Source organism: Cnephaeus nilssonii, assembly GCF_951640355.1.
Source record: "Cnephaeus nilssonii genome assembly, chromosome: 22".
Taxonomy (NCBI): Eukaryota; Metazoa; Chordata; class Mammalia; order Chiroptera; family Vespertilionidae; genus Cnephaeus; species Cnephaeus nilssonii.
The window spans coordinates 28,785,980-28,809,648 of NC_137093.1; the positions used below are offsets into that span (position 1 = coordinate 28,785,980).

A 23,669-nucleotide genomic window follows, 5' to 3' on the forward strand; every position below is an offset into this window, starting at 1 on the left:
CGGCAGCAGCCGGCGTTTGTGGTTTTCCAAACTCAGAGGCGTTTCTCCCCAAAGACGGACGCTGCGCCGGGGCCGGGCCGCTTCCCCCAAACGGGCAGTTACTCCTCGCAGAGCCTGGCGCTAAATATAGCCGTAAGTAGAGGCCGGAGCCTCGGCGCGCGCGACGTCCTCTCATCTGCTATTTTAAAGTTTCCAAACCGGGAACGAATAACAGCCTTTGTTTTCTGCTTCTGGGCAAAAGTAGCGGGTGCGTTGGGTGCGTGCGGTTTGGGAGGAGAGAGGTCTCTTGGCCGTGGATCTGACTCACAGTCCAGGCCGTCGAAAGGGGGGGACGCTGCCTCTTTGGGAAAAGAAACGGTGAGTGGAGGATCGAGGCTGTGACACCGGGGCAGCCAGCCGGGGCCCCACGGGAGGGAGGATCCCTGAGACGGGAGCTCAGGAGTGTGGGCCGAGGTCCTGGGTCCAGCCGTGCCTGCAGCCCGCTCACCGCCAGCTCCGGCGTCACATGTAATGCCTCTCTCGGTCCATTTCCTCTGGTTTCAGCCTCCCCTGTGAGCTCTGAGCTTCGGTCTCCCTCCCTGATGGCTGGCCTCCCTCTCTCTCTCTCTCCTTTTTTATTTATTTTTATTTTTTTTAAATATATTTTACTGATTTTTTACAGAGAGGAAGAGAGAGGGATAGAGAGTTAGAAACATCGATGAGAGAGAAACATCCATCAGCTGCCTCTTGCACACTCCCTACTGGGGATGTGCCCACAACCCAGGTACATGCCCTTGACCGGAATCGAACCCAGGACCCTTCAGTCCGCAGGCTGACCCTCCACCCACTGAGCCACACCCGCGAGCGCTCTCCTCCCTCTCCATTTCAACCTCGCAAAGGACCCAACAGTCAGCCGCCTGCAGGCAGCTCCGTCGTTAGTGCCGACTGCACACAGGTTACTGGGCATCTTCCTGTGTGAGTTTGTATTGGGCTCAGGTAGCCTGGCAACCCGGTGATCCACCCCCCCGCCCCCCGCCATCCCCCCAATCCCGCAGGAATTCTCCTCGGTGTGGCCACAGCATCACGGATCGGGCAAGAAGTTGTATCATCATCTCAGCTCCAGCGTCCTGGGCACGCACCGCACGCCACTGGCCCCCTCCTCACGGGCACGCGTCCTTGAGTCCGTCCGTCTGAGCTCCTGCCAGGCCAGGCCCTCCCCCTTCAGTGAGATAAACACCCGCCCTTCCGTGGGATAAACACACGGGAACTCACACGATCCCATTCGCCAGGCGCCTCGGACCGACCTCCGGCAAAGCCACGTGTGAGCGGCCCTACGTCTCCTGAGGAGAGCCCGCGGGCACGCCGGGCGGCGAGGTCCATGCCTTAGCGCTGCGGCCAGCGAGCGGGGCCTGTTGGTAGAGGGCTCAGGCAGGGCGGGAACAGGAAGTGAGTTTTTAAAAAGGAGATTAAAGGAAGAACCATTCTCAGGCCTGGCCAAGGGGCTCAGCTGGTGAGAGCCTCGTTCCCCTACGCCAGGGTGGCGGGTGCGATCCCTAGTCCGGGCACATCCAAGACCCAACCAATGAGCGCTCAGTAAGTGGGACAGCACCCTGACCCGTGTGGCTCAGTGGACAGAGCGTCGGCCTGCGGACTGAAGGGTCCCAGGTTCGATTCCGGTCAAGGGCATGTACCTTGGTTGCGGGCACATCCCCAGTGGGGGGTGTGCAGGAGGCAGCTGATCGATGTTTCTCTCTCATCGATGTTTCTAACTCTCTCTCCCTCTCCCTTCCTCTCTGTAAAAAATCAATAAAATATATTTTTTTAAAAAGTAAGTGGGACCGCAAATCTCCCTCCCTCCCTCCCTCCCTCCCTCCTCCTTTTCTCCCTCCCTCCTTCCTTCCCTCCCTCCCTCCCTCCTTCCTCTTTCTAAACAATAAAATGTAAATAAAATATTGGTTTAAAACAAGAAAGAAACATTGTCTTGAGAGGAAGATGCTATGAGACTGGGAAACGTTCCAAAGTCTTTGAATGGTCGCACGTGAAATTGATATAAAAACTTAGTCCTGCTGAAACCGGTTTGGCTCAGTGGATAGAGCGTGGGCCTGCGGACTCAAGGGTCCCAGGTTCGATTCCGGTCAAGGGCACGTACCTTGGTTGCGGGCACATCCCCAGTGGGGGGTGTGCAGGAGGCAGCTGATGGATGTTTCTCTCTCATCGATGTTTCTAACTCTCTATCCCTCTCTCTTACTCTCTGTAAAAAATAAATTATATTTTAAACACACACACACACACACACACAAAAAAAAAAAAAAAAAACACAAAAAACCTTAGTCCTGCCCGGCCAGCGTGGCTTGGTGGTTGAGTGTCGACCTATGAACCAGGAGGTCAGAGTTCGATTCCCGGTCAGGGCACAGGCCCAGGTTTCGGGCTCCATCCCCAGTGTGGGGCGTGCAGGAGGCAGCCGATCAGTGATTCTCTCTCAGCATTGATGTTTCTCTCTCTCCCTCTGCCTTCCTCTCTGAAATCAGTAAAAAATATATATATATTTAAAAACAAACAAATCAACAAACAGTGAAGGAAGGGGCAGGGGGCATGGCTGACGGGAGTTAAAATACTCGGTGTGGCCGGGGAAACGGGGAGAAAAGGTGGTCATGTTGGGAAGTTGTGTGAGGCCATAACAGGAAGGGGCGTGTTCGTCACCATTCCCTTTGGTGAGTCATTCTATCACCGAAGATGTCTAAGCAGAGATATTGTTGAGACGCCGTAATTTCTGCAGCAGTTTACCTGCTCAGAAATCTCCAGCGCCATGGAATGCCTTAGCAAAGTCTGTTTCTTCCCTTCTGCGTGTTTGGAGTTTCCTGTTTCTCTTTCTTTTCTAGTTTCTTACCATGGGCCTTCAGATGATTGATTGGGCACCTTCTTTTAGTAGAAGCATTCGGTGCTATGAATTTTCCTCTAAGCCCTGCTTTAGCTGCATTCCACACGTTTTGATATGTTGTCTGTTCCTGGTCACTCGGTGCCTGATATTTCCTAGTTTCCTCTGAGTGTTCCTCTTTTACCTACGGGTCATTGGGGAATCTGTGGTTTGGTTTCCAAGTGATTGGGTATTTATCTGTTATTTTTCTGTTCCTGATTTCTAGTTCAATTGCATCCTGTTCAGTGAGTTCGCTTCTTTGAACGGGTGAAGACCCGTTTCATGGACGAGGACACGGTCCACAGAGGCGCGTGTCCCGTGTGCCTTGGTCTACGTGCCGTTGTTGGGTGGAGTGTCCCGTAGACGACAATTGGATCCAGATGGTTGATCGTGTTGGTTTCTTCTAAATCCCGTGCTAATGACCCGTCTCCTGGTTCTGGCTGTTATGGAGACAGGAGTGTTGAAGCCTCCATGTCTGTCTGTGGCTTTGTCTATTTCTCCTTTGAATTCCATCCGTTTTTCTCTCCGTGTGTGTTTTTTAAATATTTTCCTTCCTTGCCATCTTTTTAAAATATATGTTTTTATTGACTTCAGAGAGGAAGGGAGAGAAAGAGAGAGAGAGAGAGAGAGAGAGAGAGAGAGAGAGAAACACCCATGATGAGAGAGAATCACGGACAGGCTGCCTCCTGCACGCCCCCTACTGGGGATGGAGCCTGCAACCCAGGCCTGTGCCCTGACCGGGAATCGAACCCTGACCTCCTGGTTCCTAGGTCAACGCTCAACCCCTGAGCCTCCCCGGCCGGGGCAGGCTGTGCGTGCTCATGTCAGGCGTGTTCCTTGTAGACGGCTGGGTCTTTCTATTTATGTCCAGCCCGGATCGTCCAGACTCAGCGCGGTGATGGATACGATTGGAACGAAATCGACGTCCCTGCCAGCTCCTCTGCCGGCTCCATCTGTGCTCCGTGCTCTTTAGCCCTTTTTTTTTTTTTTCCTGCTTTTGGATTATCTCAGGATTTGTCCTGGTTCCATCTTGTCTTATTATTAGCTGAGTCCCTATCTCCCGGTAACGGCTTTTCCACGGTCGTCCTGAGGGGTTGCCAAGGGGATGTCTCTTCAGTGGTCGGCAAGCTGCGGCTCAAGAGCCGCGGTTTGCCGCTCTGTTGACGAATGAGTTTGCCTACCACTGGGTTAGACGCTCCATTCCAATAATTACAGGCTGTTGTTGTTCCTTGTGATGAAGCCCCTGTCCCAGTGGTCGGCCCACAATGGATGGAGCCCGCAACCCGGGCCTGTGTCCTGACCGGGAATCGAACCCTGACCTCCTGGTTCCTAGGTCGATGCCCAACCACTGAGCCACCCCGGCCTGGCGTGAGCTCTTCTTTGTTTTTGTTTTTAAATACATTTTATTGATCTTTTACAGAGAAGGAGGGAGAGGGATAGAGAGTTAGAAACATCAGTGAGAGAGAAACATCAATCAGCTGCCTCCTGCACACCCCCCACTGGGGATGTGCCCGCAACCACGGTACGTGCCCGCAACCATGGTACAGTACATGCCCTTGACCGGAATCGAACCCGGGACCTTTCAGTCCGCAGGCCGATGCTCCATCCACTGAGCCAAACTGGTTTCGGCTATTTTGTTTTTTTTAAAAAGATAAAATAAACAAAGGTGGGCTGGTCGGCTCGTCCAAGCAAGAAGTGAGGAAGGTACGGGTAGGAATGAGCCAAGCGCTCGCCTGTGGATGCCGGGGGTGGGGGGCGGGGGGGGGGGCCCAGCTTCCTCTGCTTAGATCGGTTTTATTACCCCCTGGAGTGGGGACCTCCCGGTGCCAGTTAATAACGTGGACGTGAAAAGAGGAACCGGCTGCTTCGTTCAGGGTTGGCACGGGCGAGGCCCACGTGGGGCCGGTCTGTTTCATTCCTCTTTCGCCAAGATCTGAACCGAGAAAAAAATCAGTGTGGGGGCCCTCCCTGAGCTCAGCGCTCCCTTTCCTCCCCGGCGGCAGGGCCTGGCGGCCGGGAACCGATGAACCGCAAAGATAAAGGCTGTAAATTAGATTTCCCCCGAGGTGCCTCGCGCCCGGGCGGCGGGTAAAGGTCGTTGTTCGGGGCCCTGCCTGTCATCGGAGTTCCCGGGTTCTCCGGGCCGAGATCACAGTTCCAGGAGGTGGTCTGGTTCCTGGGCAGCCACGCGGGCGGCGCGGGGTCTGGATCACGGGCCGGGGCTGCAGCGCCCCGGGGACACGGCAGCGAGGGTTTGGACGTGGGGCGCGCTCCTCCCTCCGGGAGACGGAACCATTCCTGTCCCCTTTCGGAGGGAAGGCCCCTTGGGCGCGGGACTCCATTCCCATTTAAAGTCAGGCCCAGCGAGACGCGGTGGCGAGCATTAGAGCCGTTATCTCCTGCGTGTAATCGTCATCATCAGCGGCGGGACGTTTATTGAGTGGTGGTGCGGCTCTGCAGACCCGGGCCGGCATTTATGGAGAGAGACATGGCTCTGCAGACACGGGCCGGCCGGCATTTATGGAGAGAGACATTGTTCCCAAGCCCCGCCTGCAGGGCCGCAGGCCACAGAGGGGTGGGAAACAGAGAGGTGCAGCAACTTGCCTAAGGACACACAGCAGGTCAGCGTAGGGGATGGTACAGAGAGGCGGGTGTGAGTTACATCACAGGGCAGGCGAGAGCCGTGACTAACCGTGTGTGTGTGTGTGTGTGTGTGTGTGTGTGTGTGTGTGTGTTGGACTAGATTGGATACACTTTCATCTTTTACAAAAAAGGTATTTTTATTGATTTCAGAGAGGAAGGGAGAGAGAGATAGAAACATCCGTGATGAGAGAGAATCATGGACCGGCTGCCTCCTGCACGCCCCCCACTGGGGATCGAGCCCGCAACCCGGGCCTGTGCCCTTGACGGGGAATCGAACCCTGACCTCCTGGTTCTCAGGTCGATGCTCAGCCAAGGAGCCTCGCCGGCCGAGCCACCCTTTCATCCTAAGTCAACGGAGGCGCAGGTGGGCTGGGGTCTGGCTGTGAAGCACGTGGGGAGGCCTGGGGTCGGCTGCAGCCACACGGTGTCCCCCGGAGACAGCCCCACGGCGTCCACTCACCCCCGAAGGGTTAAGGAGAGCGCCGGGGTGGGGGGCCTCCTGTGGCGGGCAGGGGGCGGGGCCTCTCTCCCTTTGCACCCCGATAGCACCTTCTCCCTTTGTTGGGGCAAACAGAGAGGTTATGGCGTGCCCCCCCCCCGACTTATTAATATTCACAGCGACGGGCCGACACAAAGGCAGCCCGGCTGTCGGCTCTGCCTCCCGCCCAGCGTCCTCGGAGCGGACTGGAGCTAGGACCCAGGAGGGACGGGCAGCCGGGGTATAAAGAGAGGACGGCCCAGAACAAAGTTTGAGGCGCAGCCTGACACCACGGCCTCCCTCCACCCAGCGGCCGCTTACCGACCGAGGTCAGACCCGGAGGACCCGGCGGGCGGGGGACAAAGTGCCCCGTGGTCCTCGGTCCCGTTCCCGCCGTCCGTCCGTCCGTCCGGGAGGAGGACCCGTCGGCTCCAACCTGGACGGAGGCATGCAGGCTGCGGGCTGAGCCGCCGAGCGCCGGCCGGCCGGGGCTCCCTCCCTCGAGGCTGGGCGCCTGCCCTCGGCCCCGACCTCTCCCGTCTGGAGCGTCTGGAGCGGCTCCTCGCCATCCCCGCCCGCCGCGCCCGTCTCTGCGCCGCGGTGTCCACCCCGGAGACGCTCAGGTCCGCAGACGGAAGACCACGCGCTGACCCTCGCGGCTCCCCACGCGGCTCAGAAGCGGGTTCCGTCTCTTCTTCCAAGAACCCGGGACAACGTCCCTCTCCCAGGGACGCGGACGTTCAGGGCCCACGTCGCCGCCCACCCGCGGACGCTCGCGGGGGAGCGGGGCGCCATGAGGGAGCCGCCGCGTCCGCGTCCCCGCTGGCCCTCCTGGCTGCTGCTACTTTGTTGCATTTTCCAGGTAGCGTCCCAGGTGGGCGCGGGGTGGGCCGGCTCCGCGGGGACCCGGGCGCGGGGTGGGCCGGCTCCGCGGGGACCCGGGCGCGGGGATGGGCCGGCTCCGCGGGGACCCGGGCGCGGGGATGGGCCGGCTCCGCGGGGACCGGGCGCTGGGATGGGCCGGCTCCGCGGGGACCCGGGCGCGGGGATGGGCCGGCTCCGTGGGGACAGGGTGCGGGGATGGGCCGGCTCCGCGGGGACTGGGCACCGGGATGGGCCGGCTCCGTGGGGACCCGGGCGCTGGGATGGGCCGGCTCCGTGGGGACCGGGTGCGGGGATGGGCCGGCTCCGCGGGGACCGGGTGCTGGGATGGGCCGGCTCCGTGGGGACTGGGTGCTGGGATGGGCCGGCTCCGTGGGGACTGGGTGCTGGGATGGGCCGGCTCCCGGGCGGCCTGCGTCTGACGCTGCGTGTTTTGTGTGCAGGTGCGCCCGGCCCTGTCCAGCTCGCAGGCCCATCCAGGTAAGGAGCTTCCTGCTCGCCCTGCCTCACGGGCATGGGGCGCCGGCTGTGGGTCTGTCTGTCTGTCTGTCTGTGAGGAGGCCGGGGCGGCCCGGGTCCAGCCAGCCGCCTGCTGGACGTGGCCCTCCTGGTCGCCGTTCTTTTTGTTGTTCATCCTCCCCCGAGGATCTTTTTCCACGGATTTTCAGAGCGAGTGGAAGGGAGAGGGAGAGACAGAGAGAAACATCGATGTGAGAGCGACACATCGACGGGCTGCCTCCTGCAGGGCCCGGGCCGGGGAGGAGCCTGCAACCCAGGGACGTGCCCTTGACCGGAATCCAACCCGGGACCCTTCGGTCCACAGGCCGGCGCTCTACCCACTGAGCCGCACTGGCAGGGCCCGGTCGCGGTTCTCGTCCTCGAGGCCCGGCCTCCGTGGCCCGAGCTGTGGCGGGAGAGGCGGGGCTTCCAGGCCCGGAGCCGCCGCTCTTGTGTCGAAGAAAACGAGCGTCCTCGGGCCGCGCAGGTCGTCTGTCTGTCTGTCTCGCACGACGTGTGTCCGGTGCGGATGGGCTCGGGGACTCAGAGCCTCAGCCCTGCCCTCTGCCGCCGTCCTGGGTCCCGGTGCTCGGCGCCTGCGGCCCCACGGAGATGGCGGAGCAGCGGGAGGAACCCCTGCCCCAGGCGGGCCCCCCACCCCATCCTTTTTTAAAAATATATATATTTTTACTGATTTCAGAGAGGAAGGGAGAGGGAGAGAGAGAATCACGGACCGGCTGCCTCCTGCACACCCCCCACTGGGGATGGAGCCCACAACCCTGTGCCCTGGACCGGAATTGGACCCGGGACCCTTCAGTCCACAGGCCGACGCTCTACCCACTGAGCCACACCGGCCAGGGTGCCCTCCTCCCACTAATCCTTTGCTGTGAGAGTCCTGGGTCTAGATGCTGTAGGACGAGGCTTTTCGGGGCGCTGGGGGACAGAGGCAAACAGCTTCCCCGGAAGGTGGGGCCACCCATGCAGGTGGGGAGGCTCAGGCGCACGACGGAGGCACGCGTGAGCCGCGGGGTGGGCGTGCGGCCGCTGTCCCCCGTTTGCTCCCTGGTCGGCGTGTGTGTGGTGGGAGGAACCTCACCGAGTGTCCCCACAGCCTGGTGGGCAGCCCCCCGCCACCTCAGGGGGCGACCTCTGGACCAGCCAGGGGCTGTGGGCACAGCCAGCACGCCGGGGCCTGGCCCGGGGCTGAGCCGGTCTGCGGACGGAGCCCGTGGGCGGGGCGGGCGCGGGGCCTGGGGTGAGTCAGAGCCGGTGGGACTCCATCCTCCGGGCGGTGACGCAGGGGTCACGCCCCGACGTATCGCCCCGACTTATCGGTGTGGGAGGGGCGTGGCCACCTGTCTGTCGTCCTCGAGTTCTAGTTCAGTCGCTGCTGGGAAGGCGGGCAGAGACCGTCCACACGTGTCCACACGCCCCCACATACACATATACACACATCCCCATGGATCCACACATGCCCACGTGCCTCCACCCACACATGTCCACATGCATTCACACGCCTCCACCACACCATTACATGTCCACACACATGCACACACATCCACATGCCTCCATGCATGTCCACCTGCACCCACACTCCTCCACCCACGCCCACACATGCCCACACATGTCCACATGCCTCCAGGCATGTCCACATGCATTCACACACCTCCACCATGCCATTACATGTCCACCCACGCCCACACATGTCCACATGCCTCCACACGCGTGCCTGGCCCTCAGGCCCGTGCTCTGCGGAGCTGGCCTCCTCTCGGGCCTCACGGGGCAGAGATGGCGCTTCTGTTCCCGCCGCCGCGGCGGGTTTTGCACGGGAGCTGAGGGGAGACGGCAGGCAGACCCCACGCGGCATCTCACATCACAGCACGTGCCCGCAGAGCCGCACGGGGGCGGGGGGGGGTCGGCGCGGCCCCTCGGACGGGGGGCGTGGGCTGGGGCTGAGCGGCGCGGTCGGGCGCGTGGGAGACAGTGGTCCCGGCCGTGGCTGCCCGGGGCCCCTTCTGGCCGAGGCCCTGGTTCCCGCCAGCACAGCGCGGGCCCTGGAGAGCCGGGGCCGGTGGTTCCCCGTGGACACGGCCCTCCCTTCCGGGCCCCTTGTCGGCGGCCGGACGGCTGGACGGACGGGAACACGGCCCCGGCGAGGAGGGGCCTCCGGGGCACCAGCTGCTCTCGCCGCCCCCCCCCCCCCCCGTCCCCGAGGAGTGGAGAAACAAGCCGGCCGTGTGCCCCTCGGCGAGGACGCGCCAGATGCTAGACCAGGGCCGGCGTGGACGGAGGACGGCGGCGCGTGTGCGGTTTATTTGCTAAGCCTCACCCAAGGACATTGTTCCCGCCGGTTTATTTACTTTTCATTTTCTTTTGAGAGAGAGTGTGGGAGGCGGGGGAGGGAGACACAGAGAGGGAAGCGTCGACCTGAGAGAGACTCCGGGGAGGAGCCTGCCTCCGAGGTCCCTGCCCTCGGCTGGAATCGAACCCGGGACCCTTCAGCACGAGGGCCGACGCTCTGTCCACGGAGCCACGCTGGCCAGGGCAGCACCTTCTTGCGGATTAAAAAGCAATTTGTGTTTCTTTATCTCCGTTCACGTCCTCTTCCCCAGCGTCCTTTCGGATGAAATGTCCTTCACGTGGTAGGGGGTTTATTCCTGTCATGGATGTAACACACCAAAACAGCAACCGGCACGTGTCCGTCCCGTGTGTCACGTGACCGTGGCTCCCCGGTCCCGTGTCGCTCGGTTTATGGTTCGGGGCAGACTTTAAAACATCCATGTTGCCGAACGTGCAGCAGGTTTGCCTCGAAGCAACTCTGTTTCCTGACATTTAAGTGTCGATCCGTGGGACGTCCTCAGAGGAGAGTGAGGTTTGGGGGGCTGATGGGTCCTCAGGCCGCGGACGAACGCTGTGTCTTCTCCGGTTTGAAACACCACCTGGACCGTGAAGTACCCGCAGGTGCTCGGGGACACTGGCGGGTGTTTTCCCACGGGCCTGTATACCCTCGGGGTGCTCCAAATCGTCTTTCCTGGGTGGCTTTACCAGGTGTCTTCCTGGGGCCTGCCTAACCCCCATCCTCTCCCGCCCTCGCCAGATTTCCCTCGTTTTTCTTGCTTATTTATTTATTTTTCTTCTTTAAACAAATATATTTTTGCCCTGGCTGATTTGGCTCCGTGGATAGAGCGCCAGCCTGCGTGCGGGCGGAAGGGTCCCGGGTTTGATTCCGGCCAAGGGCACAGGCCCGGGTTTCGGGCTCGATCCCCAGTGGGGGGCGTGCAGGAGGCAGCCGTTCAATGATACTCTCTTATCATTGATGTTTCCATCTCTCTCTTCCTCTCCCTTCTTCTTTGAAATCAATAAAAATATATTTCAATATATATATATATATATATATATATATATATATATATAATTGATTTTTTACAGAGAGGAAGGGAGAGGGATAGAGAGTCAGAAACATCGATGAGAGAGAAACGTCCATCAGCTGCCTCCTGCACGCCCCCTACTGGGGATGTGCCCGCAACCAAGGTACATGCCCTTGACCGGAATCGAACCCGGGACCCTTCAGTCTACAGACCGACGCTCTATCCACCGAGCCAAACCAGCTAGGGCTATTTTTCTTTTAAAAATATATATATATTTAACATTTATTTCAGAGAGAAGAATGGAGAGGGGGAGAGAGAGAGAAACATCCATGAGGAGAGAGAATCATGGACCAGCTGCCTCCTGCACGCCCCCCACTGGGGATCGAGCCCACAACCCGGGCCTGTGCCCTGACCGGGAATCGAACCGTGACCTCCTGGTTCATGGGTTGAGGCTCAGCCACGGAGCCACGGGCCGGGCCGTGCGTGTGTTCTCCCTGTTGGATGCAATCGCACCTGAGCGCATGCCCGCCGTGGCCGTGGCTGTGGCTGTGGCCGTGGGGTCCGGCGTGGCTGCTGGGGCCCAGGGAGCCGCCGAGGCCGCAGAGGAAATCTGCGTCCGCCTCCTCACTGCATTCTTTCATTGTTTGTAACCGTTTCTCACTCGCTAAATTCTTTTCTTATTTGTAATGGTTTTCTGTTTTTTTTCCCTTCATTTTGGTTATGAAGCACACATCGTCCGAAAATAATGATCCCATTATCTCCGCTTTCAAAACGTTTACTGCAGGCACTAGCACAAGGGTCACTTTATTAATCCTCCGCGCTGGGACCTGGCAGGCGTTGGGGCGTCTGATTAGCGTTTAGTCATCGGGCCGGCCCTGCGCTTCTGGGGAGCGACCCAGAGAGCCGGCCCGAGGGGGTCAGAGGGGGGACCTCAGCCGAGTCTGGGACTGGACGGGGCGGCCCCTCAGGCGACTGTCCCCACGCTCACCAGGAAGGTGAGAGAAAAGCAACCAGCCCAGCCGGCGTGGCTCCGTGGTTGAGCGTCGACCTAGGAACCAGGAGGTCAGGGTTCGATTCCCGGTCAGGGCACAGGCCCGGGCTGCAGGCTCGATCCCCAGTGTGGGGCGTGCAGGAGGCAGCCGGTCCATGACTCTCTCATCATGGATGTTTCTCTCTCTCTCCCTCTCCCTTCCTCTCTGAAACCAATAAAAATATATTAAAAATAGCCCTAACCCAGTGGCCGGCAAACTGCGGCTCTCGAGCCACTTGCGGCTCTTTGGCCCCTTGAGTGTGGCTCTTCCGCAAAATACCACGGCCTGGGCGAGTCTGTTTTGAAGAAGTGGCGTTAGAAGAAGTTTACATTTAAAAAATTTGGCTCTCGAAAGAAATTTCAATCGTTGTCCTGTTGATATTTGGCTCTGTTGGCTAATGAGTTTGCCGACCACTGCCCTAACCGGTGTGGCTCAGTGGATAGAGCGTCGGCCTGCGGACTGAAGGGTCCCGGGTTCGATTCCGGTCAAGGGCATGTACCTTGGTTGCGGGCACATCCCCAGTAGGGGGCGTGCAGGAGGCAGCTGATGGATGTTTCTCTCTCATCGATGTTTCTGACCCTCTATCCCTCTCCCTTCCTCTCTGTGAAAAATCAATAAAATGTATATATTTTTAAAATAATAATAATAATAATAATAATAAAAAGCCAGAGAGAGCGTTGAAGGTACCCCCAGTGCGGCGCTGACCCCGTGTCCTTTGTTCCCAGGGTTCAAGGTCTTGCTCACCGCCTCCCACTACTGGCCCCTGGAGCACGTGGACGGGATCCATGAGCTGCAGGAAACGGCTGGAGGTACAGGCGGGGGGCGGGGGCCACGGGGAGGGCACGGGGCGGGGGCCACGGGGGAGACGCGGGAACAGCATGAGCGTGGCCGCCGGGCCGCGTGGCCGCCCCGCTCGTCGCTCCTCCCGAGCAGCGGACGCGATAGCAGGGCTGTCTGTGATCGGGGTCGGCGTTGGCTCAGCATTCCCACACGCGCCTCCCCACAGCCTAGGTCGGAGGCTGCGTCCGGAGGGGGGAGCGGCAGGCGGGACGTCCCCTCCGAGGGGGCCCAGCTGGGACGCCCCGAGGGCTGGGCCTGCCCGGACGGCTCGCGTGTTGGCGGCACGGGCTCCCCCAGCCCAGGTGCCCCCACCCGCCCGTCAGCGGCTCCCGGCATCGGGCGCCTCCCCTTCCCAAAGTGAGCTGCGACCTCCCGGTTCAGAGGTCGACGGGCACCGCCACGGGCCATGCTCGGACGCACCCGCTGGCACGGAGAGCGGCTCTTTCTGACCCGATTCTGACCTTTGCCGGAAGCCGACGCCCCAGACATTCCTGAGCGGTGTTTTTTTTTTCTAGTCTAATCAGAACTTTTATTTTATTTTATTTTTTAAAAACGTTTTTATTGATTCCAGAGAGGAAGGGAGAGGGAGAGAGAGAGAAACATCCATGAGGAGAGAGGATCACGGATCGGCTGCCTCCTGCACGCCCCACACTGAGGATCGAGCCCGCAACCCGGGCCTGTGTCCCGACTGGGAATCGAACCGTGACCTCCAGGTTCATAGGTCGACGCTCAACCACGGAGCCACGCCGGCCGGGCTCCATCGGCCCCTTTCGGTGTTTGGGAAACTCTCCTCCATGAAACCCTGCCTGTGAGAGGGCGTCCCTCAGACACAGCGTTCTGTGACGGCACCGTGGCTCCCGGCGCCTCCGTCCCCACAACAGGCTCAGTGTGTTGACCTTTGCCCCGAGCCACGCGGTCGATGGAGGGCTCCCTGCAGACCTGGGCCGTGCCCGTGGCTTATGGCTCCAGGCTGAGCCGGGCTCCCGGCTGCGGGGAAACCTCCGTGGACGGTCAGCTTTGGTCTCCGTGGCTCGGTCCTCTGTCGTGTGTGCACGTGTCTCCATATCACGTCCCTGTCTTCATGCCGTGTCTCTGTCCCACCCGTCCCTGTGACATCACCGCCGTCCACCCTCCCGTGGCGAGCCCAGGTCATATCTCTCAACGGAATGCCCAGGTGGGCGTGGAGCCAGCTCGCTGGGACCAAAGTGTGTGGCCACGTCCCGTGGACAGATCCCGTGGCCAGATCCACCCAACGTGGGTGCTGAGCGTGAGCCGTCGTGTGGCTGCCCAGCGAGAGGTGGGCGGGAGGTCCGAGAGGGCGCCCGGGGCCAGGGGAGCGCCCCGCCCCCCGCGGTGCCGCTGAGAGATGTGCCGTGTGTTCCGTGTCACTCATCCGTGTGCTTTCTTTCTTTTGTTGTCACCAGCATGGCGAGCACGCAACCTCACCGTGCCCCCTTCCCATAACGCTACCTTTGTGCCCACCAATGACTCTGCCTACTCAAATGCCTCCGCGACCGTAGGTGAGCACGCTCCCCGCCCGTCCCATCCGCCTGGCGCACCCCGGTGTGAAGGCTCCGTGTGAATTCTCTCAGTCACAGCGAGCGAGCGAGCGCGCCGACGCCCAGGAAAGGAGAAGACCGGGGTCTTTGTGTGTTTTTAAAAAATGTGTTTTTATGGATTGCAGAGAGGAAGGGGGAGGGAGAGAGAGAGAAACATCCGTGATGAGAGAGAACCATGGATGGCTGCCTCCTGCACGCCCCCCACTGGGGATGAGCTGGCGACCCGGGCACGTGCCCTGACCGGGAATCGAACCCAGGACCCCCTGGTCCACAGGTCGAGGCCGAACCCCTGAGCCACGCCCGCCGGACAGGGCCAGGCTCTCCCGAACCATCTGCTCCTTTTCAGCACAAAACAGACCCAGGACGGAGGCTCTAAAAATAGAGACTGTTTGGATTCTTAAAGGGCTTGTGCGCAGGGTTGGGGAGGAGGGGGGAGGATTTTAAAAGGCCCCGTAAAACACTGGGCCTCTTACCGACATTAAACATCGCTTTTCTTAGCTGGATTTAAAAAAAAAAAAAAATCATTAGAAGCTGTTTTATACAGCACACACCCGCCCGTGTCATGGGGAAATGGTTATCTTATCTGTTGCTGGAATTTTTTTTAATCATTAGAGACTGTGTTATAAAACACACACCCGCTGGTGTCATGGAGAAATTATCTCCTCTAATAACTCCCAGGGCCCGGCTTCCCGCTTTCCCCACGCGGCGCAGAGCGAGGCGGGATGGCCGGTCCGCCGGGACGTCGGCCCCATAACCTGGGGGCCGCACTCTGATCTCCCCCCTTTTTAAAAAATATATATTTTATTGATTTTTTTACAGAGAGGAAGGGAGAGGGATAGAGAGTTAGGAACATCGATCAGCTGCCTCCTCCACACCCCCTATTGGGGATGTGCCCGCAACCAAGGCACATGCCCTTGACCGGAATCGAACCCGGGACCCTTCAGTCCACAGGCCGACGCTCTATCCACTGAGCCACACCGGTCAGGGCCCCCTTTTTTTTTTTAAAGGAAAGACTTAACCGTCTTTCTTCCCCCTCCTTTTTATTGATTTCAGAGAGGAAGGGAGAGAGAGAGAGAAACATCCATGATGAGAGAGAAGCATGGATCGGCTGCCTCCTGCACGCCCCCCACTGGGGATGGAGCCCACAACCCGGGCCTGTGCCCTGACCGGGAATCGAACCCAGGACCCTTCAGTCCACAGGCCGACGCTCTATCCACTGAGCCACACCGGCCAGGGCTGACCTCTCTTTAAGGCATCACCACTGCTCGTCCAGCTGGGGGGTGTTTGGCTTCAGAACCAACCTTTCCCACGGCCGGCCGGCCCGGCGGAGGGCTCCCCGCCCGCGGTCCCCTCAGGCCGGGGAGGTGTCAGGCGACTTTGACCCCGTGAACTGTACCTGCCTGATTGCTCCCGGCTTTTACAGCCCTCGCTTATCAGCTCTGCCAGCCAGCGGTGTGCAGCCTTCTCCGTCGCATGGCACACACGGACTGAGGACGAGGATCGGCGGCACGCCCCCAAATAGAGTTTTTAGGCCGATCTGACCAAAAAAAAAAAGTATAATTTTGATTCATTCACTCCAGACGGCTATTGTTGTGTTAGCTGTTGTCATTGCTTTTTGTTTGTGTGTGTGTGTGTGTGTGTTTTAAAATATATTTTATTGATGTCAGAGAGGAAGGAAGAGGGAGAGAGAGAGAAACATCCATGAGGAGAGAGAATCACCGATCGGCTGCCTCCTGCACGCCCCCTACTGGGATCGAGCCCACAACCCGGGCCTGTGCCCGGACCCGGAATTGAACTGTGACCTCCTGGTTCCTAGGTGGACGCTCAACCCCTGAGCCATGCCAGCTGGGCAGTGGATATGAATTTATTATTGACTATTCACATCAGCTTATAGACCGTTGATAATTGAATGATTAATCCCAACATATGAACTAAGGCTGATATGAATATCCCATAGCAATACGTACTTGGAGAGACAACATGTATTACATAACAGCCTAGGCCAGTGGTCGGCAAACCCATTAGTCCACAGAGCCAACTATCAACAGGACAATGACTGAAATTTCTTTTGAGAGCCAAATTTTGTAAACTTCAACTATATAGGTAGGTACATGGTTATTAACTTAATTAGGGTCCTCCTAAGCTGGCCTTTGCTAAAAACTCCAGGGGCCAAAGAGCCGCATGTGGCTCGCGAGCCGCAGTTTGCCGACCACTGGACTAAGCGACCATTCAACCGTTCGACCGGTAGCTATGATGCGCACTGACCACCAGGGGCAGACACTCCGTGCACAGGCATGGAAACATGGAACAGACTGATGAATCTAGAGGGGAGGGGGAGGAGGGAGGGGGAGGGGGGAGGGAGGAGGGCGGGAAGAGATTAACCCAAAGATCTTATATGCGCACTAGAGGCCCGGTGCACGGATTTGTGCACCCGTGGGGTCCCTCGGCCTGGCCCATGGGGATCGGGCCGAAACCAGCTCTCTGACATCCCCCGAGGGGTCCCAGATTGCGAGAGGGCGCAGGCCGGGCCGAGGGACCCCCCGGGTGCAGGAATCGGTGCTCGGGGCCTCTAGTTTCATGATAAACACGAACGCTGCCGGGCGTGTAGGTGGGCCGTCCGTCCGTCGGATGCGTCTCCGGAGTTCTGGCCTCGGGACGCCCCTGACGGCCGGTCCCTCCTCCCCAGACCTCGTGGAGGGCAAGGTGAGCAAGGGCATCTACCTGCGGGAGCAGAAGGGCGTCACGCTGCTGCTCTACGGGCGCTACAAGGCCTCCTGCCTCAGCAACCCCGCCCAGTGCGGCCCCGAAGGTGAGCGCCGTGTGTTTGTCTTCAACCTGTTTTTACTGGTGTCCGAGAGGAAGGGAGAGGGGGAGAGAGAAACATCCAGGATGAGAGAGAATCATGGACCGGCTGCCTCCTGCACGCCCCCCACTGGGGATCGAGCCCACAACCCGGGCCTGTGCCCTGACCGGGAATCGAACCCGGGACCCTGCAGTCTGCAGGCCGGCGCTCTATCCACTGAGCCACACCGGCCGGGGCTGAATGGGGATATTTAAATGGGAGCCGGTCCGGGGTTCAGAGCAGCGGTCTGTGGGTGAAATGGACTCAGGGACACGCCGGCGGGGGCTTCGCCGTCGGCCTCCGCGCATCTCCTCACACGCCAAGCGGAAGGCTTTGTTTTCCTGCCTGGGCAGAAAGACCGGATTCAACAAAACGCATTTTTCTTTTTTAAAATATTTTTATTGATTTCAGAGAGGAAGGGAGAGGGAGACAGAAACATCCGTGATGAGAGAGAATCGCTGATCGACTGCCTCCTGCACGCCCCCCCTCCCCCCGGGATCGAGCCCGCAACCCGGGCCGGTGCCCCCCGACCGGAATCGAACCCGGGACCCTTTAGTCCGCAGGCTGATGCTCCATCCACGGAGCCACACCGGGCAGGGCCAAAACGCATTTTTAAACGCAGCAACGTGTTTGGGGAAAACGGACTCCACGCCTCCCCCGGGGAACCCGTTTCGTAACCAGCGTTTCGCAACGAGCCGTCTCCCTGGGCGGCGGCGGCTCCTGCCCTGGGAGAGGCCCGTCAGGGGCGCGGGCGGATCCTGGGCCCGGCGGCCGCCCCCTCGGAAGCCGGAAGGAGAGGCTGGGGGGACCCCATCTTGGGGCTCAGCCCGCCGCCTTCGCAGGGAGCGGGCTGTGGAAACGGCCCGGTCCTGGGACAGCACAGCGGCCCCCGAGCAGCCCCCCAAGTCCCGTCCGTCGGGGTGACCACATCGAGGGGCACTGTTCTGTGTGTGTGAGCCCTCCCCCGAGGGTATTTTCCCCGTGGATTGCTGGGGTTTTTAGAGAGAGAGGAGGGGAGCGAGGGAGGGAGGGAGGGAGAGAGAAACATCGATGGGAGAGAGACACAGCCATCGGCTGCCTCCTGCACGCACCCCGACCAGGGCCAGGGATCGAGCCTGCCGCTGACGTACGTGCCCGTGCCCAGCAATCGGACCCGGGACCCTTCAGTCCGCGGGCCGACGCTCTGTCCACTGGAGCCAAACTAGCGACCTCGGGCCCGTGGCCTCGGTTTCTCCATCTGTGTAATGGGCTTCCTGTAACGGTCAGGAGGAGGGAATGCACTGAGAACCCTGGGGAAGCGCCCGGTGCTCAGTGAGCATCGCCTGTGGCTTTCGCCCGTGTTCTCCGCGTCGGATGCGTGCGCGCCGTCTGCGGAAGGAGGTCAAGCCCCGCCGCCTCTGCCTTCCCCAGGGGTCACCTTTTCCTTCTTCTGGAAGACACAAGGGGAGCAGGCCCGGCCCCGGCCCTCGGCCTACGGCGGGCAGGTCATCTCCGACGGGTTCAAGGTCTGCTCCAGCGGCGGCCAGGGCTCCGTGGAGCTGTACACGCCGGACAACGCCCGCACGTGGGAGGCCACCTTCAGCCCGCCAGGTGAGGGCGCCGCCGTCCGGGGGGGGGGGGGGCTGCGGGGGGACCTTCCCCACGACGGGAGCTGAGGAGCCTGTCGGGGACCCCTGCCCTTGGAGGGCTGCTGGGGGGACCTCCTCAGAGGGAGGGCGCCCGGGGGGGGGTGTGCGGGGGGGGGGGCGGGGGGGGCAGGTGCGGCCGGGCTCAGGCACGTGGGTGTGGAGGGGCCCACGTGGTTCTCTGTTGACTCCCGTTCTCTTTTTTTATTTTTATTTTTAAAATATTTTTAAGTGAGCGTCTAGTTTTGTTTTGTTTTTTAATATATTTTTATTGATTTCAGAGAGGAAAGGAGAGGAAGAGAGAGAGAGAAACATCCATGATGAGAGAGAATCATTGATTGGTTGCCTCCTGCATGTTGGACTGAGCCCACAACCCAGGTACGTGCCCCCTTGACCAGAATCGAACCCGGGACCCTTGAGTCCCCAGCCGACGCTCTATCCACTGAGCCACACCGGTCAGGGCCCGCTTTCTTTTTTCAAATATATTTTTATCGATGTCATAGAGAAAGAGAAACATCCAAGAGGAGAGAGAATCATGGACCGGCTGCCTCCTGCACGCCCCACACTGGGGATCGAGCCCACCACCCGGGCCTGTGCCCTGACCGGGAATCGAACCCTGACCTCCTGGTTCATAGGCCGACGCTCAGCCACGGAGCCAGGCCGGCCGGGCTGTTATCTCATTTTAATTTAAAGGAGAGCGGGGTCTCTCTGACTGCGTCTGGGGCTTGGGGATGGGGTCAGAGCGACGTGAGGACGTGCCGGGGGCCGGGGACCGTCCGAGAAAAGGGGCCGTGCCTACGCCCCGGAGAGGGCCGCCCGGCGCCGTCCCCGCGCTCAGACCGCGCCCCGCCCGCAGGGCCCCACTGGACCCACGTCCTGTTCACCTGGAAGCCGGAGGAGGGCCTGAAGGTCTACGTCAACGGCTCCCTGAGCACCTGGGACCCCCGCGGAAAGGCGTCTCCCGCCTACGGGGAGCCCAGCGCCAACCTGGTCCTCGGCGCCGAGCAGGACCAGGCCCGGCGCTACGAGAACGGAGCGTTTGACGAGTTCGTCATCTGGGAGCGGGCGCTGACCCCCGAGGAGGTCGCCATGTACTTCACCGCGGCCGTCGGTCAGTGCGGGCGGGGGGGGGGGGGCACCTGAGTATCCACCCCTCCCCCGCGTGCCTCGTCTCCCCACCCTGACCCTGACCTTGACCCTGACCCTGAGCATAACCCTGACCCTAACCCCTAACTTCTAACCTCTGATCCTGACCCTAACCCCTGATCCTGACCCTGACCCTAACCCCTGACCCTGACCCTAACCCCTAACCCTAACCCCTGACCCTGACCCCTAACCCCTAACCCCTAACTCCTGACCCTGACCCTGACCCTAACCCCTAACCCCTGACCCTGACCCCTAACCCCTAACCCCTAACCCCTGACCCTGACCCTATCCCTATTTATAATTACCCAAATGGAGTCCTGAATAGAAAGCATAACAGAACCGTTGGGGAGGACGGGGTTCGGGAGGGTCGTGCCCCCCGCTTTCTGGGGCCCCTGCCCCCGTCTGGGAGGGAAGGTGCTCGTCCCGGGATCAGCATCTAACTCGTCCGGCCGCGAGTGACGTCTCCTAGTGGTTATTTATTTATTTTTTTATTTTAAATATATTTTTATTGATTTCAAAGAGGAAGGGAGAGAAACATCAATGATGAGAGGGAATCACGGACCGGCTGCCTCCTGCACGCCCCCTACTGGGGAGCGAGCCCACATCCTGGGCCTGTGCCCTGACCGGGAATCGAACCTGGGACCCTTCAGCCCGCAGGCCGGCGCTCTACCCACTGAGCCACACCGGCCGGGGCTGTTCTTCACTTGAGCGTGTTAGCAGCTTGTGTGAAAGCACCTTTTCCACGGCGATTGGCGGGGAAGGTGCCGGAAAGCCGCTGAGGACACACCTGGGACAGACACGGTGTGGCCCGGGAGCCGCGTCCAGACCCCAGGAAGCCCCTCCCTCCCCCCCACCCCCACCCCCATCCATCACTCCGCCCCCCATCCGTCCCCGCCAGTGCCTGCCCCGCGCGAGCTGCGGGTCCTCACCACCCTCCCGTGTGTCCCCAGGGAAGCACGTCTGGCTGTCCACACCCCCGAGCCTCCTCGCGACGCCCCCGGCCAGCACCCTGGTGAGCAGACGCCCTCGGTCCCTCCTGTTGGGGTCTCTGGCCGAGGCCCTGGGCAGCGCGGGGCCTGGGGGATGGAGCAGGTGGCGGGGAAGCCGGTGGGGGCTGAGCTGGGAGCTGAGGTCACGGGAGACGGCGCTCTGCTGGTGGCTGCCGCCTCCGGGCGAGGGATCGAGAGGCAGGACGGCCCGGGCGGGGGCACCGGGGGCTGGGGGGGGGGGGCGCAGCGGCCTCAGACGGCTTCCCCTGTACCCCGCTGGAGGGCAGGGTCCATTCACACCCAACCCGTCCGCCTGGCTTTTTTAAATAATAGTTTTGTTGGTTTCAGAGAGGAAGGGAGAGGGAGAGGGAGAGAAACACCGATGAGAGAGAACCATGGACCGGCTGCCTCCTGCACGCCCCCACTGGTGGGGACGGAACCCGCACCTGCCCGGGAATCGAACCCTGACCTCCTGGTTCCCCGGTCGACGCCCAGCCACTGAGGCGGCCGCCGGGCCGGCTTCTCTCTCTCAGGTGCCCCCCAACGCCTACGGCCCCGTCATCACCCGCCTGACGGAGGAGAGGGGGCGCTCCCAGAGCCCGGGCGTCGTCCTGAGTTCCCTCCAGAGCCTGTCGCTCAGCCTGCCCGCCAGGGCCCTGTCGGCGGACACGGCGCGGAACCTCACGGAGGTGAGGCCTGGGCTCCGGGGCCCAGGGAGATGGGGGGGGGGGGGGGAGTGGGAGGGGGAAGGGGGAGGGGGGAGGGGGCGGCTGCCAGGGCCGGGTCGGCCGGCTCGGCTCAGCACACGGGGCGCTCTGACGGACAGCGAAGCCTGGGCCTCGGCGTGTCCCCAGCAGCAGGTGGAGCGGCTGCTCCCGCCGGGCTGACGGCTCCGCGGGGCCGTGCGGGGGGGGGGGGGGGGGGGGGGGCAGTGGATGCCATCGCCCAGCGCGGCCGCGGGCCCCGGGCACCTGGCTGAGGCGGCTGCTGAGCGGGTCCTTCTGTCGCCCAGACTTTCCTGAAGACGGTGGGGGAGGTGCTGCTGCCCAGCTGGACGTCCGGGTCGGAGGTGAGCCTCTGTCTTCCCACGAGGACGGCCCGACGCGTCCGTAAGGACGATGCCTCGCCCTGGCCGGGGTGGCTCAGTGGGCAGAGCGTCGGCCTGCAGACCGAAGGGCCCCGGGTTCGACTCCGGTGAAGGGGCATGAACTTCGGTTGCGGGCTCGATCTTGGGTCCTGGCCAGGGCCTGCCGGCGGCGACCCATCGATGTGCCAGTCTCTCCCCCTCCCCCCCTCCCTCCCCCTCCCCCTCCCCCTCCCTTCCGCTCTCTCTAAAAACCAGTGGGAAAACACTTTCCTGGGTGAGGACTCACAAAACAAAAATAAGGGGAAAAGGCACGGCCCCAGGTTCACGATTTCCAGAGGACGTCGCCCCCCCACCCCCAGGCGGCCATGGAGCCGCAGGCGTGGGGCTCCCTCTGACGCTCGCCCAGCACGTGGCCACCATGACCCTCAGGCCCGGCGGTGCCCTCCCTTGGGCCCATGTCCGCAGAGCACGCGCGTGACTTGATTTGGGGCGTCCGGGGCATCGGTCCCGCGGTTCTGAGCGAGGTCGATGCCGCAGCTCCCCCCTGTCGTTGCCAGGACAACGCCGTGGTGCTGGGCCTGATTGAGACCGTGGACGTGGTCATGAGCCACATCTCCTCCAACCTGCAGGCCAGCGAGCCGCAGGTCGCCATCGTGGGCTCCTCCTCCGTGGCAGGTGCCTGGAGCGGCGGTGGGGGTGGGACGGGCGGGCGGAGATGCGGGAGGGGCGACCTCAGGCGCAGAGTGCCCCACGCGTGGCGGGATGGACACGTGGCGGGATGGACACGTGAGCCACGTGGCTGTGACTCCTTCCCGAGACTCCCAGGGTGTCAGGTCCTTGCTTTGTAACGGGGATTGCACCCCCAGAGCATGTTCTGCTACAGAAGGCCAGAGCAGGTGGGTCCCCCGGCCCTGCCCGGAGGCGCTGACCGCCCCCCCTCACCTCCTCCCCGCCCCCCGCAGAGTTCTCCGTGGCCAAGCTCCTGCCCACGGCCTTGAACTCCTCCCACTACCGCTTCCCGGCCCAGGGCCACAGCTACATCGAGATCCCCCAGGAGGCCTTCCGCAGCCACGGTGGGTGCCTGGGCCCCGGGGTGGGGGTGCACCCCGGTCTCCCCGGGAGCCGCTCTGTCCTGGGAGCTCGAGGTGCACCCTGGGGAGTCCCGGGAAGCTCCCTCATTACCTGAGTCCAAGTCCCGGCCTCCAGCCTGGGAACCGGACGTGGACTGTTCACTACATCCCTGAAGTGTCCCCAGGAGCTCAGGAGGACCCCCGGGCAGCCCCCAGCCCCCCAGCTGGCGGAGGGAGTCGGGGTGCCCTGGGAGGGAGGCGGGCCCAGCTGCAGGCAGGAGGACAGTGGGTGATGGCCCGGGGGGAGCCGTGTTGCTGTCAATGCTCCGAGTGCGGACAGAAAATGCGTGCCCACCGCCCGGGGTGGCAGCTGGTGACGGCTGCGCGGCCCTCGGGGCCTCAGGGTCTGCGGGTCTGGCCGCGGCTCAGGAGCAGCGGGGAGGCAGTGGCCGTGGGAGAGTTAGGAGCCAGGAGGGGCCCTCGCTCACTCCTCCCCGGCTCTCGGGCGAGGGCCTGCGTTGGGGAGGGGCCCGGCGGGGCTGCGTGCTCCTCCCGCTCGCTCGCCCCGGATGCTGACGGCCACGGCCTCCTCCCTCCGCAGCCTGGACCACCATTGTGGGGCTGCTCTACCACACGATGCACCGCTACCTGAGCAACATCCGGCCGGACCGCACCCGGTGAGCGCGCGCGCGCGCGCGCGTGTGTGTGTGTGTGTGTG

General features: G+C 61.6%; 1 protein-coding gene across 3 annotated transcripts in view; it reads left to right on the forward strand.

Moving 5' to 3' along the window:
* Nucleotides 1-6,264: 6,264 nt before the first annotated feature.
* ADGRD1 (adhesion G protein-coupled receptor D1) overlaps nt 6,265-23,669 on the forward strand; it is a 47,966-nt gene continuing 30,561 nt past the window's right edge. Inside the window, exons 1-13 of one of the 3 annotated variants that reach the window (XM_079762494.1) lie at nt 6,265-6,876; nt 7,340-7,376; nt 12,519-12,602; nt 14,058-14,153; nt 16,879-17,001; nt 18,445-18,624; nt 19,516-19,770; nt 20,756-20,817; nt 21,328-21,483; nt 21,807-21,863; nt 22,439-22,556; nt 22,844-22,954; nt 23,553-23,628. In XM_079762494.1, coding sequence (XP_079618620.1) covers nt 6,808-6,876; nt 7,340-7,376; nt 12,519-12,602; nt 14,058-14,153; nt 16,879-17,001; nt 18,445-18,624; nt 19,516-19,770; nt 20,756-20,817; nt 21,328-21,483; nt 21,807-21,863; nt 22,439-22,556; nt 22,844-22,954; nt 23,553-23,628 — 1,424 coding nt within the window. In that variant the 5' untranslated portion in view covers nt 6,265-6,807. Of the gene's footprint in view, nt 6,882-7,339; nt 7,377-12,486; nt 12,603-14,057; nt 14,154-16,878; nt 17,002-18,444; nt 18,625-19,515; nt 19,771-20,755; nt 20,818-21,327; nt 21,484-21,806; nt 21,864-22,438; nt 22,557-22,843; nt 22,955-23,552; nt 23,629-23,669 lie in introns of all 3 variants that reach the window. The other 2 variants (XM_079762495.1, XM_079762496.1) reach the window with 2 other exon arrangements.